The sequence below is a fragment of the Podarcis gaigeae genome (genome assembly GCF_964106915.1).
Source record: "Podarcis gaigeae genome assembly, chromosome: 1".
NCBI lineage: Eukaryota > Metazoa > Chordata > Lepidosauria > Squamata > Lacertidae > Podarcis > Podarcis gaigeae.
In genome coordinates this window covers 116,518,035-116,534,522 of record NC_139678.1, presented here as the reverse complement: position 1 = coordinate 116,534,522, position 16,488 = coordinate 116,518,035, and the positions used below count along the sequence as shown (strand labels likewise).

The 16,488-nt window shown below is 45.3% G+C and overlaps 1 protein-coding gene and 1 long non-coding RNA gene across 3 annotated transcripts in view; one reads left to right on the top strand and one right to left on the bottom strand.

Moving 5' to 3' along the window:
- The window catches only part of SP3 (Sp3 transcription factor), a gene marked incomplete at its 5' end in the record, with an annotated part of 25,445 nt that extends 15,251 nt beyond the window's left edge, over positions 1 to 10,194 (bottom strand). The window contains 3 exons of one of the 2 annotated variants that reach the window (XM_083707507.1): positions 8,750 to 8,854; positions 9,080 to 9,246; positions 9,752 to 10,194. In XM_083707507.1, the coding sequence (XP_083563633.1) occupies positions 8,750 to 8,854; positions 9,080 to 9,246; positions 9,752 to 9,758 (279 nt within the window). Of the gene's footprint in view, positions 1 to 8,749; positions 8,855 to 9,079; positions 9,257 to 9,751 lie in introns of those variants that run through there. The other variant, XM_083707506.1, reaches the window with a different exon arrangement.
- LOC310833238 lies at positions 9,270 to 16,488 on the top strand. Its single transcript, XR_014558601.1, has 2 exons — positions 9,270 to 9,743; positions 15,295 to 16,488. It is a non-coding gene; the product is annotated as an uncharacterized lncRNA (long non-coding RNA).

Below are 16,488 nucleotides of genomic sequence, written 5' to 3'. Positions count from 1 at the left end.
TTACCACGTGCTATCATTTCGGCTTGAAAGATACTTAACCTTCTCTACTTATACAGCAGCAGTGAGACTACAACATAACACTTTTCCAAGTATCCCCGCGGCATTGTGGAATGTTGTCCTGACTTGGATCCTAGCTGATCAGATGTCTTAAATCATCTTAGCCACTTTTCTTGTCTTCCCAATGCGCGCTTTAGAAGTTAAGGAGGTTTCGAGATAATACAATCAAAACTGTTTGATTGCAAAATCAAAAAAAGTTTAGGCAAAGTAATAGCGAAGGAAAAAACAAACAAGTTTAGCACAATAGATCTAAAGCTTTGTTAAATTGCTACAGCATCCTAATAAATAGCTGCTGTATTCATTAGAATGCAAAGTACTCCAAGAGCAGACTCAGAAGCAGCAGCAGCTGCAGCTCAACCACTAAAGTGCTTCGAAGGACAGGGGTTTTTTTCCAGTTGCGGCACCTACCCTAAAGCCTTGCAGAGTGAGGTCCATCAGGCTCTACTGCGGCACTGCTTCAAAAGGAGAATGAAGACTGACATTTTTTTAAGGCCTCTGGTTAATTGTGAACTTTCTGATGGCTCAGTTATTTTTGTGCTGTTAAGATTCGTTAGTTTGCACACTGTTAATATTAATTTCAGTGAATATGGAAGGAAGGTTAGGTTTCATTTTGTTTTTACTGGAGAAATAGGTGAGATAGAATTGTTTAAAAGGATGTCGTAGAAAGCAGACGATGCTAAATTTTCAAAGGCCCAAGTCTCCACTGTAATGAACTACTGAAGTTCACATTACAACCGATCCATTTCAGATCATTTTCCGAAAAGGATTGGCAATGACAAGACTGGAAATAATAACAAACCATTTCTGGTCTTAGCCATCTGCCACATACTTATTTCTTTAAATTCAGTGTGCTTCTCTTTCTCAGCCCCCAGTCAGAAGGCGGGCCTCTCCTTTATACGGGCCTCTTCCTGCCCATTAGGTTGTGCATATTAGGTTGCCCTTTTTTATACTTCATGCACCAACAACAAAAGTCAAGAAAAGGACATGTGCTTGAACAGGGAATCTGCTCTCTCTCTCGTGCTCCTTGCAAGATTTCAAACATCCCAGGGACACCCTGTGCTCCAAGGAGCAGAATGGCACTTCCTTGCACTTAGCAGCAGCCATAATGCAATGGTTTCATCATAAAGGTAAAAGTAAAGGTACCCCCGCCCGTACGGGCCAGTCTTGACAGACTCTAGGGTTGTGAGCTCATCTCACTCTAGAGGCCGGGAGCCAGCGCTGTCCGCAGACACTTCTGGGTCACGTTGCCAGCGTGACGAAGCTGCTCTGGTCAACCGGCACCAGAGCAGCACACGGAAACGCCGTTTACCTTCCCGCCAGTAAGCGGTCCCTATTTATCTACTTGCACCCGGGGGTGCTTTCGAACTGCTAGGTTGGCAGGCGCTGGGACCGAGCAACGGGAGCGCACCCCGCCGTGGGGATTCGAACCGCCGACCATGCGATCGGCAAGTCCTAGGCGCTGAGGTTTTACCCACAGCGCCACCCGCGTCCCTGGTTTCATCATAGCTAAGCAGAAAAAAAGCAAAGCTGTAGAGTGCTGTGATATCAGAACACTCCAGCTAGTCACACATCTTCCAATACTCCTTGGATCTTCTCAAGTGTCTTTAATGCCACATCAAACATCAGATATGGCTACCAATCCACTGTATCTTCAGACTCTTAAGATACAGTGGATTGGTAGCCATATCCAATGTTTGATTTTTCAGCAGATGAATAAACAAGGAATCAGTTCTCACACAGATGAGATACAAGTCCCAAGGACTTCCTGTCACGACGGATCTGGTCGCATGCCTCTTACCCAGGCATAGGCAAACTAGGCCCTCCAGATGTTTTGGGACTACAACTCCCATCATCCCTAGCTAACAGGACCAGTGGTCAGGGATGATGGGAATTGTAGTCTCAAAACTTCTGGAGGGCCAAATTTTCCTATGCCTGCTCTTACCAGTCTCAACGTTCTGATGAATTATTTTCCAAAAGTCAAAGTATAAATAACAGAAAAGAACCCGTCGGTCAGGGACAGGTATCTACAGCAAAGCATTTTGCTGCCACTTCTGAACACAAAGAATTGTCCTTCGTTCCAACTACAGTTAAACAAACTAGGATGAATCCACGCCTTGACATCCTGGTTTTCTTTCAACTAACTAGTCCTCAAAGATCGGAACCTGCTGTGGTCAAAGGTGAATCTGAAAGCTTTCATTCTTCTCCACTTCTTATGTGAAGGAAGACAGAGGCGTGTGTGAATCTGGGAGTCACCATAGCATGTTCAGGCAAACATCTGAACCAGGCCAGTAAAAGTAATTTATGTTAAGCTCAGTTAATTTGGAGCGCAATTGGACTTTGTTTGTGCATCTTTTTAAGTGGTGGAGCGATAAGAAAAAATAACTTCAAAAAGAAAAGTGAGAAGCTATTCTTTTTGGAAATTAAGTTTTGAAAACTTATGATCACGTGTAAATAGGTTGATCACGTGTAAATAGGTTGTTGCCTGTACTCTGATTTCTGATTCCTAAGTCTACCAGAGATACCAGCAGTCAGATTTAAGTTACCTACAGCTCCTTATGACAATACGTAATTAAAATGCCTACATATTGCCACTATATAATTCGGATGTGTACAAAGTATTGCATTATTACAGTGCGCTGTAAACATCATTAGATTTAACCTCAATACTGAATATATTTAATTAGAAGTAAATCCCACCAAGTTAAACAGAACTTAACTTCCCAGTTAAGTGTTCTTCAAATCACAAGCACAGGGAGCTATTTATATAAACACATTAGTTTCTCTTATAGCTATGGTATACAAATGCTGTACCAGGACACTTATAATATTTCCAGTTCATAAAAATATTGTCTTTCCCCCTAACATCAACAAGTCCTACTTCTGAAGATTATTCAGTTTCAGAAACATAATATTGATTTCTAAAACTTCGCTGATGTTATTATTGCTACCATCGCTCAAACGTTTGCTTACATTTTCAGTGGAACATTATCTATTCAAACAAACAGGAGGGCAGCCTACGCAATTACAGCAAAAAGCTTATCGCGGGTTTCAAGAAAGGCTATGCACCTATGTAAAAGTTGGCATTTATTACACAGTGAAGCAGTTCTGTATCAATATAAGATCTGCATTAAATCTTCTATAATTTGGGATCCTGCAAGGCATTTCGAGAATCAATTATTGGGAAATCCCCTGCTCCCGATTGTACAATAGCGCAAGACAGCTAGGCTCCAGGGCAGCAGGAATACTCTTGTGCAAAACCTTATACAGCATTATTACTGACACTCAGGGCCAAGTGAGCAGGAGGCACAATGTTCATCAAGTCCTAAAACACGAGCAGAAAGTGCCCTCCCTTCGCCACATGAGCTTTTTTCTCCCTCATTCCAGATACTTCAAGCCGCAGAGCCTCAAGCAACTTAGAACATTGATCATTATGACCAAGAAATTGTTCCCCCCCCTTGTCTTAGTTAACCCACCCACCCCGACACAAGATAATCCTTTTAGCTTATTGCATCCTAGGAGACGGGGGAAGTGAAGCTGCAAGATTCACACCTCACAGCAAGCCTTTCCTGACCGCAATTCCTTTCCCCTCATACTAACCTTTTTTCTTTTGGGAAGTCCCCCCAGAGCATGTAGAAACTCTTACCTTGTCTCTTTATGGATCCTTCTTCTGTACCCTACTTGGTGCCCTGGGGCACCCAGTTTGCTCTTAGGAGGAATAAGGTGGGGCCAAGATGATGAATTTGGAAATCCCCTTTCAGCTTTCATCTAGCCCTGCAGTTTACCACCACAGTACAATGCAATTTTTCTATTGCACTGACTGCTGAAGCTCAGGGTTAGGTGAGCAGGAAACTATGCTGCATGGCAAATACATGCCACGAGGAACATGTTCCCTGTCTCCAACTGCCTCCTCCAATTAAAGTTTTTTTAATGTTTGATGTCTCACTGTGTTTTAATTTGTTGAAAGCTGCCAAGAGTGGCTTGGGTATCCCAGTCAGATGCATGGCCTATACATTTTTTATTATTTATTTGTTCTAGATTCAGGTAGTTGGTCTGACGCAGTCGAAATATATTTTTAAAAAATTAAAAAATTGTCCAATAGAGACCAGCTAAGTTTTTTCTTGGTATAAGCTTCCGTGTGCATGCATCTGAAGAAGCGTGCATGCACACAAAAGCTTGTACCAAGAACAAACTTAGTTGGTCTCTAAGGTGCTACTGGACATTTTTTAAAAAAATTATATATTTATTTTTTGTTGTTGTTACACTATTCTATATTCTGTCCCCTCCTTCCTATCACCCCTACCCCAATTCAGCTGACACCCACAGCACAATTTTAGCCCTGGTTATCTGGCTGTTTTGTTTCCATCTCTCCTTTAAATGTACAAAATCATTTGGTTCAGCACATCTGGAAAGTCCAGCAAATATGCACAAGCCAGAACACTGTTTGTGGATATTGCCATTTCACTGCCAATCTGATAGGAATGGGACCACTAAATTCACCATTAAAAAAAAAAAGTAGAACTACAGTCAGGAACACCTAAGAGTGCTGTTTGGTGATCAGTTCTGTTATTTACGCACATTCTGAAAGCTCCTCTTGCTGTGTTATGTACTACTCAGGAACAAGGATGGCGGTCAGCCTCAGCCTCTTAACACGGGAGGTGAGTTGGTTTCTGGAGAAAGACTCATTTCTTCCTTACTCAATGCTATGTCTCCACGTAGCACAGAAGGAACATTTACAACATAGGGCACATACACCCCAGCCATTATCCCTACCCACTTCTGAGATGCCATATGTTGTTCCAGACTCAGATAGCTTCTGCTCTCCCAGTTACCACCCTCAGCATGGCCAACCATGTTTTGGGGGGTTTGTTTACAACCTTGTATTGTTGTGAATAGCCAAGGAAACCCCTAAGCATATGGATGCCCACACTATGCGTGTGAATTGCTGCCAAATATTTAGATGCAGGACCACAAAGTTCAGTATTCGGAAGGATGGTAGTGATGCAATCCCAGGGGAATCAGTAGAGACCCTGGAGGTTCAAAAAGGTTGTACTCTTTTGCAGAACTGGCAGAGAGACCTACGTGGAGATAATGTTTAGAATGGGGCGATAATTTGGGCATGCTATATTCAGCACAAACTTCCAATTTGCTATTGCTTGACCAATTCAGATACAGCAACTGGCCTTGTTCGCATGCCACATTAAACCACCACTTAAAACAAAGTGCAGTTAATAGCAATACTCTCTCATTCCTGATGCCATGCCAGAGATAAGCCAGTCTTAGGCTGACATGTCATGTAAACCACTAGAAACAAACAAGGTTTGTCCTTGGTTCTGGGAAAACAAACCATAAAAGAAATTTCAGATGATGCAACCAATCAGACTTGGCTTGTTTTGACTGTGGTGCAGATTCAGCTCCAGGAAAGAAATACCATGGGAACTTTTGAGTAGCAGGCAGCAACACATTTCCCTTTCACATTAAATCATAACTTGTTTTCAACTATTGTGATGTGTGAACTAGGAACCAGAAGTGATCACATGAGGAGGGAGACCATTTCAAATCCTGTTCACAATGGCCGACCTGCTGCGATACCTGAACTAGACTTTAGTGTAAAGCACACTCTACAAAATTAGTCCTAATTCAATGGCCCAGTAAGTCAGGGAAGGAAATATTGGCATTATATCTGTGGCAAAATTCTAAATTCCGGAAGACAATTCTCATAATTTAACTTCCTGTGAAATATCTGAAGTATGGCTAGACTAATCCAGAAATCAATTTTGCAAGTTACTAGGGTGAAGTCTAAAGAAAACTGAATTTGGGGGTGCAAATATTGTGACTTGATCCTCGCTGCATTGGAAAGTTTGATAAGAAGTTGGACGTGCATAATTTAAATCTTAAACTTAAAAGGCTTGGGGGGGGAACCCAGTTCCTTTTTCCAATTATTATAAATGCTGACAATTACTTTTAGCGACATCTCATTGTGGATGAGAGATTTGTGGCAGGTGGCTTGCTTTCTTACCCAAGTGTGTAAGAATGTGTTTGCAGTTTCCCTTCCCGTTCCCACAGGAGAATTCATTGATGCCAGAGACGAGACACAAAGATGAGTTCGCTTTGTTGCTATTTAGTTAGCACTTTCACTTGCAATGATTCATTTCGTTAAGGAACATTCCATTAAATACCATTAAGGAAGTATCTACTCTAGAAGATTCCTTTCAGGAAAATTCATGCCAATGCCTCCCTTCTCCAACTATTTTCATCTACTGCCATTATTTATATATTTGATATGTAGAAATACCATCAGAGGTCTCAGAATTACTAGTATTATGAAAAGCGCAAGAGAACGCCATGTGTGATCAGTTACATCCTGGATTAGCTATAGTTGGAGAATGGCACACTGAGGGAAATGGTTAGAAAAAGGGGTGGGAACCATAATTCTAGTCTGGATCTGAGGCCTCTCCTCTTTGGCCCTGCCTACTCCCCAGATGGAAATTAGGCTAAGAAAAAAGCTCCTATTGGTGTCAAACTACCATTCAGAGAGGACCTATTGAGTAAAAAGAGGTATTCCTTACCCATTTTTGGCTTTGGCCACGACATACAGTCAATAAAAGGTACCAAACCAATTACCACCAAGAGAATGTGGCACTCAACATAAAAAGGACGCCCACCTCTGATTTAAACAATTTATCCAAACATATAAATATTTGCAGGGAACCATAACATTTTGTGGAAAGGTCTTTTTCATTTGTGCTCTTTTCCACTCTCCTTTTTTTCTCTCTCCGTCTCACATGCCTGCTTCTTGCCTGCCCATATTTCCTGTAGCCAATTCCCAATTACCTTTTAAAATCTCATCCCATTTATAAGGCTAAACCATTATCAAAATAAGTGTTTTAATGTTACCTGAGTGCCATTTTAGATCCTATTTTAATAAATTTATTATAGGATGGAGAATCTCACCAATGTGAAAACCTTGCTTCAGGCTCTCTGAGAACCAGAGACTACATTGCTGCATTATTTTTCCTTTGCGTCACACATTTGGAAGGACACAGATGAGCAAGTTAAAATTTGGCTCTATTCCAGGCTCTGACACTAACTCACTGAGGCTGTGGACAAGTGATTAGCTTCAACTACATCTTAGCTTCCTGGTGTGCAATGAAGATAATAAATACTTTTCGTTCTGCTGTGTGAGGCAACATTCCTTAATCCACTCACATGGCTTTTAAATGCCACTGAAATTGACAGGGCTCATAAGCACTCAAAGGGGCCACAGAAGTATACATTAAAATTAAGAAGGGACCATCAAATGCCAAATAACCTGGTACAAGTTATCTAAGATGACACTGGAACAGTGTATGACTGCGAGTGTTTACTCAATAGTCCCGCTGAATTCAAAGGGACTTATGCACATGTATGCAAAGGACTGAATTCAGTCACTTAAGCTAATGAAGCTTCTCCCATGCTATCCACATACAGCTTACCTAATCATTCTATTCCTCTCCACCGCAATACTCATTTCCTATTCACACCATAAACACTATCTAGAGAACAACCAGGAAGCCACAGAAAAGGTGAAGATTTTCATTCGGCATCGAACATACAGTTCCCTATATCACCCACGTACAGACAGGTTCGAAAATTAAAGAGAGTACCCATTTCCGGCAAACCCATGGAATCAAATCTGAATGGTTAACATAAAATGCCAAATCATCCCACCGCTTAAAACTTGCATTTCAATTAACACACACACACACACACACACACCCCGCCCGCTTCAAACCTGCTCCTTTTTAACAGCAAAGCACTGACATGTTGTTTTCCGTCACATCCTATTTCTACCAGGCTCCTCTGAAAACTAGTCAGGATATTTACCGGGCAGATAACACACAAGGAAAGAAAGCAGAGTGGTGGTGGAGTGTCAAAACTTCCCTTTTTTACACACACACACACACACACTGATCTGCAGTGCACTGTAAACTGCGCCCAGAAACAGCGTTCAAAATAGCTCGCTTCCGCTAGGGAGTACAAGCTGCCTTTTCTTTTCTCCTTTCCCCCCCTTCCCTCCAACCAGCCATTTTGCCCTTAAAGTGTCTTCTCGTTTCCTCCTCTCCTTCAACCCAGTCTACATTTTGTGTTGCTGCGGGGTTTGGGGTGACAGCTGACATTCAGGAGCAGGAAGAGGGGTGGGGTGGATGATGGTTCACTTTTTTGAAAGGTGGGGTGGGGGTGGAAAGCCCAGATAGACCTCCCTTTGCCTTGGGGTGGGGAGGAGGAGGAGGGGTGAGCGGGAGAAACCAAAGCTTCCCGCCTCTCTGCCTTCCCCCCCCCCCCACCTCCCCAAACCTGCGCCGCCGCCCCGTCAAGCCCCGTTTGAAGATGCAACAAGAGGCGCCGCGGCATTCAGAGGCTCGAGGGGATGTCCCGGTGCCGCCTCCTCCTCCTCCTCCTCTCTCCCCCCACCCACCCCAGGGAGCCCGCCCGCCCGCCCGGCTCCTCCCGGAGAGGCAGGGGAGCTCGGGGACCCCCTCTCCCCGGCAGGTCGGCCTTGCGATCGTCCCTCCCCCGGGCGGGCGGGCAGTGCTCTGCGGTGTCTCTCCGCGTCCCTCCCCCCGGGCGGGCGGTCGGTCTGCGGCGTCTCTGCCTCTCTCCCCCCCCCCCCTTCTCCGGCAGGCCGTGCGAGCGCGGCGGGGCGGGCACTTACCGCTCCGGCAGGCGGAGAAGCGTCGTCGTCGTCGTCCTCCGGCGACGGCGGCCCGATCTTGCTGCAGGTAGCCGCCAAGAGCGCCAGCGGCGACGGCTGGGTGTCCTGGGGTGGGGTGAGGGGGGGGGAGCGGGAGACAGGCGGCGGGAGAGGTGGGTTAGCGCGGGGCGCGTCTCCGTCGGTCCCTTTCCCTCCACCCGCGCAGCGGCGTCGCCGCAGCCACCGAAACCCCGCGCTCGCGACGTGTCACCGCCGGGGGGTGGGGAGGAGGGGGCAAAGAAGGGCTCCGGGCCCGAAGCCTGCTGCTTCACCCGCCCTCCCGCCTCTCACCTGCGGGGTGCCCGACTCGTCCGAGGCGTCGGCCGAAGCCGCTGCAGAGCCGCCGTTCCCGTGCTGCAGATATTCGCCGTGGGGGCCGCCGCCGCCGCTGTTGCTGCCGCCGCTGCTGTCCACGTCCAAGGCAGCCATTTCCTCTTGTTTCACGGGCTTCTCCGGAGCTGCGCGCATAACCGGGGGGGGGGGGAGTAGTTGGAGAAGGGGGGGGTTAGGAAAAAAAAGATAGGCCGGGTTGTTTGGTGGTGCGGGGGGGTTGGAAGGAGAAGTTGGGCAGTGGGGGGGGGAGGCGGAGAGAATCGGTCGGAGGGGGGAGGGGAGGAGAGTCACTGGCGGGCGCGCTCGCCCCCTCCCTTCCCCATCACCCCGGCGCTTGCTCGCTCGCTGGCTCGCTCCCTCCCGCGCAAGGCGAGCCCGCCCTGCTTTCCCTCCGCTCCCCTCCCTCTGTTCCCTCCTCCTCCTCCTCCCTCCCTCCCTCCCTCCGCGCCGCTGCCGCCGTCCCTGCTGCCCCTGCCCCTCTTTTCTCCCTCCTCCCCCTGGCTCTGCTCCTCCTGCTCAGCCAGTGCCGCTCCAGCCACACTCGCAGGCAGACACGCGCGGCGGCGGAGGAGGACGAGCAGCAACCGAGGCGGCGGCGGCGGTTCCCCAACAACAAGGCCCCGTACGTACCGGTCATGGCGGGAGGACGAGCGAGCGACTTGGCAGGCGAGGAGGGAAGGGAGGAAGGAAGGAAAAGCGCTGGCTTGAACCCCGCTGGTCTCTGGCGCGCAGGCCCCGCTGGCGGCCGCTGCCGCTGCTACGGCTAGGCAGCCGCCGCTGCTGCTGCTACTGTCGCCACCGCCGGGGACATGCTTATTGTGCGCGCGGGGTTGAAGCGGCGGCGGAGGTGGTTCTGCTGGTGGTGGTGGTGGTGGAGGAGGAGGAGGCGGCGGCCTGGCTCCCACTCCGGGGTCCCCCCCCCCACTTGTTTTGATTGACGGTGCGAGGAAGCCGAAAGGTGGAGCTTGGAGCAAAAGGGAAGAGGGGGCCCGGCCGACACCGCCAGCACCACCACTACTACCGCCGCCTTGCGCGCGCGCGCCCGCCCGCCCTGAGAGCTGGCCCGGAACTCCCGCCTTCCCCCCCTCCACTTTGCTCTCGCGGCGTTCCAGGCAGCTCATTGGCTGCGACGCCGCGCGGCCCGCGCTCTCACTGGCCCTCGCCTCCTGTCGCTCAGCCCGCTTGCGGGAGCGGCCCCCGCTCCCCTCCTCCCCCCTCCCTTGCCGAGGTGGCTTCCTGTTTGCCAGGGTTTGTGTGAGAGACAATGAGCGAGGCCTTGCTCGGGTGGGCTCGGGCTGAGGGGGGGGGGAGCGCCAGGCCGCGGCGGCCGCCTAAACCATCGGTTGGAAGGGAGAGAGAGGCCCTGAGGCAGCCGCGTCAGGGCTGTTGGCCTTTACCCTCATGAGAGAGCTTTATAAAGCGCTTGAGGCCTGCTCCCCTCAGAGCGGTTCCCTGCTCGATTTCCGTGGGAGACTCGGCGGGGTTTGAATTCTCCCTCGTTCCGGCTGCCACTCAGCGTTTTGTGACAGCGGCTCTAGGGAGGAGGAGGGAAAGTTGGAGGCTGCGCTTATGGACCGAAAACAAAACCACCCCCTCCCCAAAAAAAATAAAAAAATTCTCTAGTTAAAATGTCGGCGCGCTGCGGGCCAATCAGGCCTCGCTTGCGAATGTTTTGAAGGCCCTGAAGTACCAGACCCGGGCCTTGTGCCTACGTGTTAATGTCATCTGTTAACTTTTTTCCAGAAGCGGGTTTCTTTTAAAAAAATATTTCAGGCCTTAGTTCCCACGAGCTAAAAGGACATTGATTTCCAGTATTTAGTCTCTGGTGAAGAGAGTTTTGAAATATGAATGGGGCTTCGTCTTGGTGAATGATGAGTTTAGTAAAACACTTGAGTTTTAAAATTATAAACAGTTGAGCACCTCTAATTTCTCTCTCCATGGTTTTAAATAATCAGCTTTTACATTGCTTACTGTGAGTTCATAGAGCAACATAAAAAAAAATACTGCTTAAAGCACAAAAGCAGTAAATCCACATTTCTCGGTGGCAAAACTGCCGTGATTATAGTGAAATTCCTTCCAGTAGCACCTTAGAGACCAACTAGGTTTGTTATTGGTATGAGGTTTTGTGTGCATGCACACTTCTTTAGATACCTTTGTTTTTATTTTGATTAGGCAGACCAACACAGCTACCTACCTGCAACTGTGATTATAATGGTTCTGAATTGTTCCTGAAGAAAGCAATTCCATCTCCCACTGAGATCAATGGCGAAATATCCATTGATTTAATTCTAATGGATCGGGCGCTAATCCTCAAGCATTTCTTGAATTAGGATCTGTATAAATTTGTCAAAATTACATGGATGGTTTTTTTTAGATGTGTTTTGGATTTTTGTTATTGATATGTGTCACACCAAAATGCACTAAAACTATAAATAGCATAGGGATTGTTTTATATTTTTTTGCGTAGATCCCTTGTTGAGTTTGAGGTTGGCTTGAAGGCAGTGTTGAACTCTTGAAGACATGCGTTCTGATACTGACCATGTTTGCTAAGAATTAACTGATACTGTTAAGTGGTGCTTACTTTCTAGTAAGTGTACTCACAGGATTCCAGCAGCTATTTTACTTTGGGGTGGGGGACTTCAGCATACAATTTGTGGTTAGTTCAGGACTTTTTGACATCTTAGTGAAAAGCATTTAGTGAGCATAATAACTGTGACACAGCACATGATGGGAATAAGTTGGATTAAGTACGTCTGTTCATCAGACGTAGAAATTGCCAGGATTTGGTCATTATGTTCTAAGTGTAGGTACAATAGACCAATATACATGAGACTTCCTTCTATGTCTATTTGTGGCTGGCCAAGAATGGGTGATGTTCATGTTATCAGATGGTGTGCAGCTATAAAACTGATCAAAGCAAAATAATTTTTCTGTTTCAGTTTTGGATTACTTTCAGTTAAGGCAAGGGAATAGTCATGAATTCATCCATATTTAAAATATTGCATTTTTTCATTTTAAAGCACAAGCGAGTTTCCCCCTTATTTTGGTTGTGGGCGCAAGAAAGCTGAAAGGAGGCTTGCAGCAGAAGAGGGAGATCTGGCTTGACAGCACCGTCACCACAACTACCTCCACCTCGCCTATCAGCTCAGACTCCGCCCCCCCTTAGTGCTCCTAGCGACTCATTGGCTGCAGTGCTATGTGGCCTAGACACTTTCTGCCTCAAGCCAACAGGAAACCATGTAAATGAATAAGAATGTAAACATGAAAAATAATACTGATTTATGAGACATTTGGGGCAGCTAATGTGAAAGTAGCTGTTGTCCACTGTTCACTGAACCCCAGTTCATCGGTGAAAGGGAACCGTGGACACACACAGATTCAGAGGTTAGATGTAGTTACTCTCAGCAGAGGGAATACAGAAATCAAAAGCTTGCAACCAATTCAAAACACTGAAAATCTTTCCTAAAAAGGGTTGTCTTGGTAATATGGCGAACTGCCATTAGGGAAGAAGCAAGGCCGGCCTTGGGAGGGATCAGTTCAGGCCGCAGTAGCGAGAAAGGCCTTTTCTCTTATCCCAACCAGATGTATTTTCAGGAGACGGAAGAGGGCTTCCATTGGTAGTTCTTAATATGTGGGAAAGGTTGTGTGGGAGAAGATGGTCCTTCAGATAGCATGTTCACAAACAGTAACGGTTAATGAATGCTTTTAAAATCTTTGAAACTGCCAAGAAAAATATTGTCCCTGAAATATATAAATAACTGTAAGCAAACAGTGTCATGTTTGCCCCAGTTCTTTTAGATAGAACTTCAAGTTTGATAAAAGGTCATGGATTCAGTTTTAATGAAGAGAGAGTAGATTTGAATGTGTCTTCGTATTATATTTTCTAGGGGACACAATATATATACAGTGGACCCTCTGGATACGAATTAAATTTGTTCCAGGGGTCCGCACTTAATCTGAAAAGTCTGTAACTGGAGGCACCGCTTCTGCGCACACACGTGGCATCATAGAGCACTTCTGCGCATGCGCGCGCGGTGAAACCCGGAAGTATACACTTCGGGGTTTGCCACATTTGCAACGCGAAAGTTACATATCCAGAGGAGTATGTAACTTGAGGGTTCACTCTGTGTGTGTGTGTGTGTGTGTGTGTGTGTGTGTGTGGTGTTTAGTTGTTTAGTCATGTCCAACTTCGTGACCCCATGGACCAGAGCACGCCAGGCACTCCTGTCTTCCACTGCCTCCCGCAGTTTGGTCAAACTCATGTTGGTAGCTTCGAGAACACTGTCCAACCATCTCGTCCTCTGTCGTCCCCTTCTCCTTGTGCCCTCCATCTTTCCCAACATCAGGGTCTTTTCCAGGGAGTCTTCTCTTCTCATGAGGTGGCCAAAATATTGGAGCCTCAGCTTCAGGATCTGTCTTTCCAGTGAGCACTCAGGGCTGATTTCCTTAAGAAACATTATTTTATTCTATTCTATTCTATTCTATTCTATTCTATTCTATTCTATTAATTATATTAGTGTCCCCCAGAAAACATAATACGTACAAAGAGACATATTCAAATATATATACACACACACACACAAAATATCTGATTAAATGAAAAATGGCTTTTTAAAAAAATTGCCTTTGATCTATCCTGTTAAAGTTTTTAGTATAGTGCCTGTCTGACTGCAAATCTGTCTATGCTACTGTGCAATGGTATTGTGTTACACACCACATAGATAAAGCTGTCAAACTTGTGTTTTGAATACATTTTCAGGATTTGATGAGTAGGGCTTTTCAAATGGGGTTGAGACTCTGCATGTCTGGTGCATGCATACTCTTTCAACACAGGAGCAACAGTTTTCAAAGGTTGCTTACAGTGATACACACTCTATACATGTATAATCTTGAGAACCACAGTCAATTGCAGATATCAAACAAACACCAAAGAACAAATTAAACTCCAGATCAGAGAAAAGGTCCAACAATGACATGAAAGCGGAGTTCAATTTTTATTTAACCAACTGAACCCTAGGCCTAGCCTGTGCTGTGGTATAGAATAACATGGAGCCATTAAAACACTTGAGCTTTGAGAGCAGCTTTCAGTACAGTGATAGATGTCACTGGCAATTCATGGTATCTGTTTCATATGTATTTTTACAGCCATCCCAATAGCAAAGTTTCATTGTGGTTTACATGAAAAGAGCCTGCTACATCAGGCCTGTGGCTCACTTAGTCCAGCATCCTGTTTTCACAGTGGCAAACCAGAGGCATGTGGAAAACATGCACGCAGGGCGTGAACACAGCAGCACTTTGCCCACTTAGGACTAAAGGCAATGAGTATTCAGAAGTGGAACACAGCTATTGTGACTACTAGCCAATGATGAGCTTTCTCCTCCATGAATTTGTCTAATCCTCTTTTAAAGCCATCCGAGTTGGTGGCCCCCCATTTATAGAATGCTCTCCCCAGGGAAATTCTGCTAGTGCCTTTATCGTACACCTTTAGGTGCCAGGCTAAAACGTTCCTCTTCAGCCTGGCTGATTAATACCCAATGCCCTTCTAAATGTGTTTGGGGAGGGGAGGGGCATTCATTGGTTTATGTTTTTAAGGTTCTTGTTTTTATTATGTATTTCGTATTTTCATGTTATGAACCGTCCTGAGATGAAGGCGGGTATACAGATTTAATAAATGAAATAAAAATAACTGCTTTGGTAGTATTTGTAAATCTATATAAAGATTGTATGTTTATGTCAATTGTGGCAGAATAACAAAAGAATTTGATTATTTTAAAATAGGAATGGTTTGGTAGTATGTTAGGTGACAATGAAAGCTGAATAGTAAAACCATGCCACCAGTTAAATGGGACAAAGGTCTGAAACCTAGTCCTTAGAGTGGAAAATTCATCAGCCAGGCTGAAACGCCCCTCCCCCTGGAAAAAAAAAGGAAAATTAGCTAGGTGGAAAATGTAAGATAGCAGACATTACCACATTTCCCTTATCAAAGGCCCAGTAAGGTGTTTTTGATACCTGAAGTAGAAGTATTTGTGATAAAGGAACCCATATTGTTTGACATTAAGCATAAGTTGGCACTGCTAGATCCCCCAACATATTTTTTTAAAAAAGCTTTTATGGGTTATTGTGAAGATCTTTTATTTGAAACGTTTGTAATTTTTTACTTTTTTTTTTTACAGTGGCATGTGTAATGTATGCAAATCTCCCAGCAGCCAAACAATACCAACCCCTGTACTCAAAGTAGTTCCAGGGGCTCAGCCAGAAAGAGGAGACTGGAAGACTTGATGCATGGCCTGGTGGTGAAGAGTATAAGGATACCAGAAGTGCCTTTCACATAGACTTGTGGAATAAAATGAATGAAGAGTCAAGCACTGGAGCGCACAGTATAAATACGGAATTAGTATGAGAACGTGGATTGGGATAGTAGTCCAGAAGGTAATGTATTTTCACAAAATACCCAAGGCTGCCTTTGCATCTAGAAGGAAGCTGCGGCAAGCTGTACAAAAAAGAAGACAAAATGGTAGTGCCGTGTGCTGCGCGATGCAACAAAATTGTCGTAGTCCATCACCACTGACTCTGTATCAAGAACCAGATGTGATGCCCTTCATAATAAAAATGTATGTTTATTTAAGGCGCAAGGAACCCCAAGCCATGGCAGTATTGTCTATATATCACCAAGTGATTAACTCCAGATGACAGCAATTCCAGAGGTTCTGCAAATGTTTTTCAAACATATTCATTATGGTGCATTTGGTTGAAAGACCCAATAAGATTAGAGGGCTTTCTAAAATACTCTCAGGTTTCTTACAGGCTTTATTCATGGAACAAAATTAGCCACAAAAAGGGAGGTGTTTCCAAACAAGCAACAAGTGGACAGTGAATAATTCAAAAGAACCCAAGGGCCTATGCAAACATATAACATAGCTCAGAAATACTGCTGTTAAAGGCTTTTGAAATGACTGTGATGATCCAAACAGATTATAACATGGACATCACTGGTGTTTTCCATCATTACTGGGAAGCAAATATCATTTCAGGCTCAAGTTTAAAACACTATTTTAGAGGTCTGGTAAGAATGTTATTATCTTGACAAATGGATTAGTTGACTCAGATACCCCTATATTGAGAGATCAGAAATAACAAAGGAAAACATATTTTTCACCTAGCAAAATTTTCCTCAAGTTTTGGGGTGAGTCATCTTGGCCCAATATACTCTCCACCCATTTAAGGTACTAAAACAACCTTCAAAAACTCATTTTCCTTTTGCTCAAAACAAGTACAAGCTGAAAGCTGTTTCAATGTTGGAGATCCTTACCACTTTGTATTGATACTATTGATGATACATTCTACTCAATAAAATTATATTTTTATAC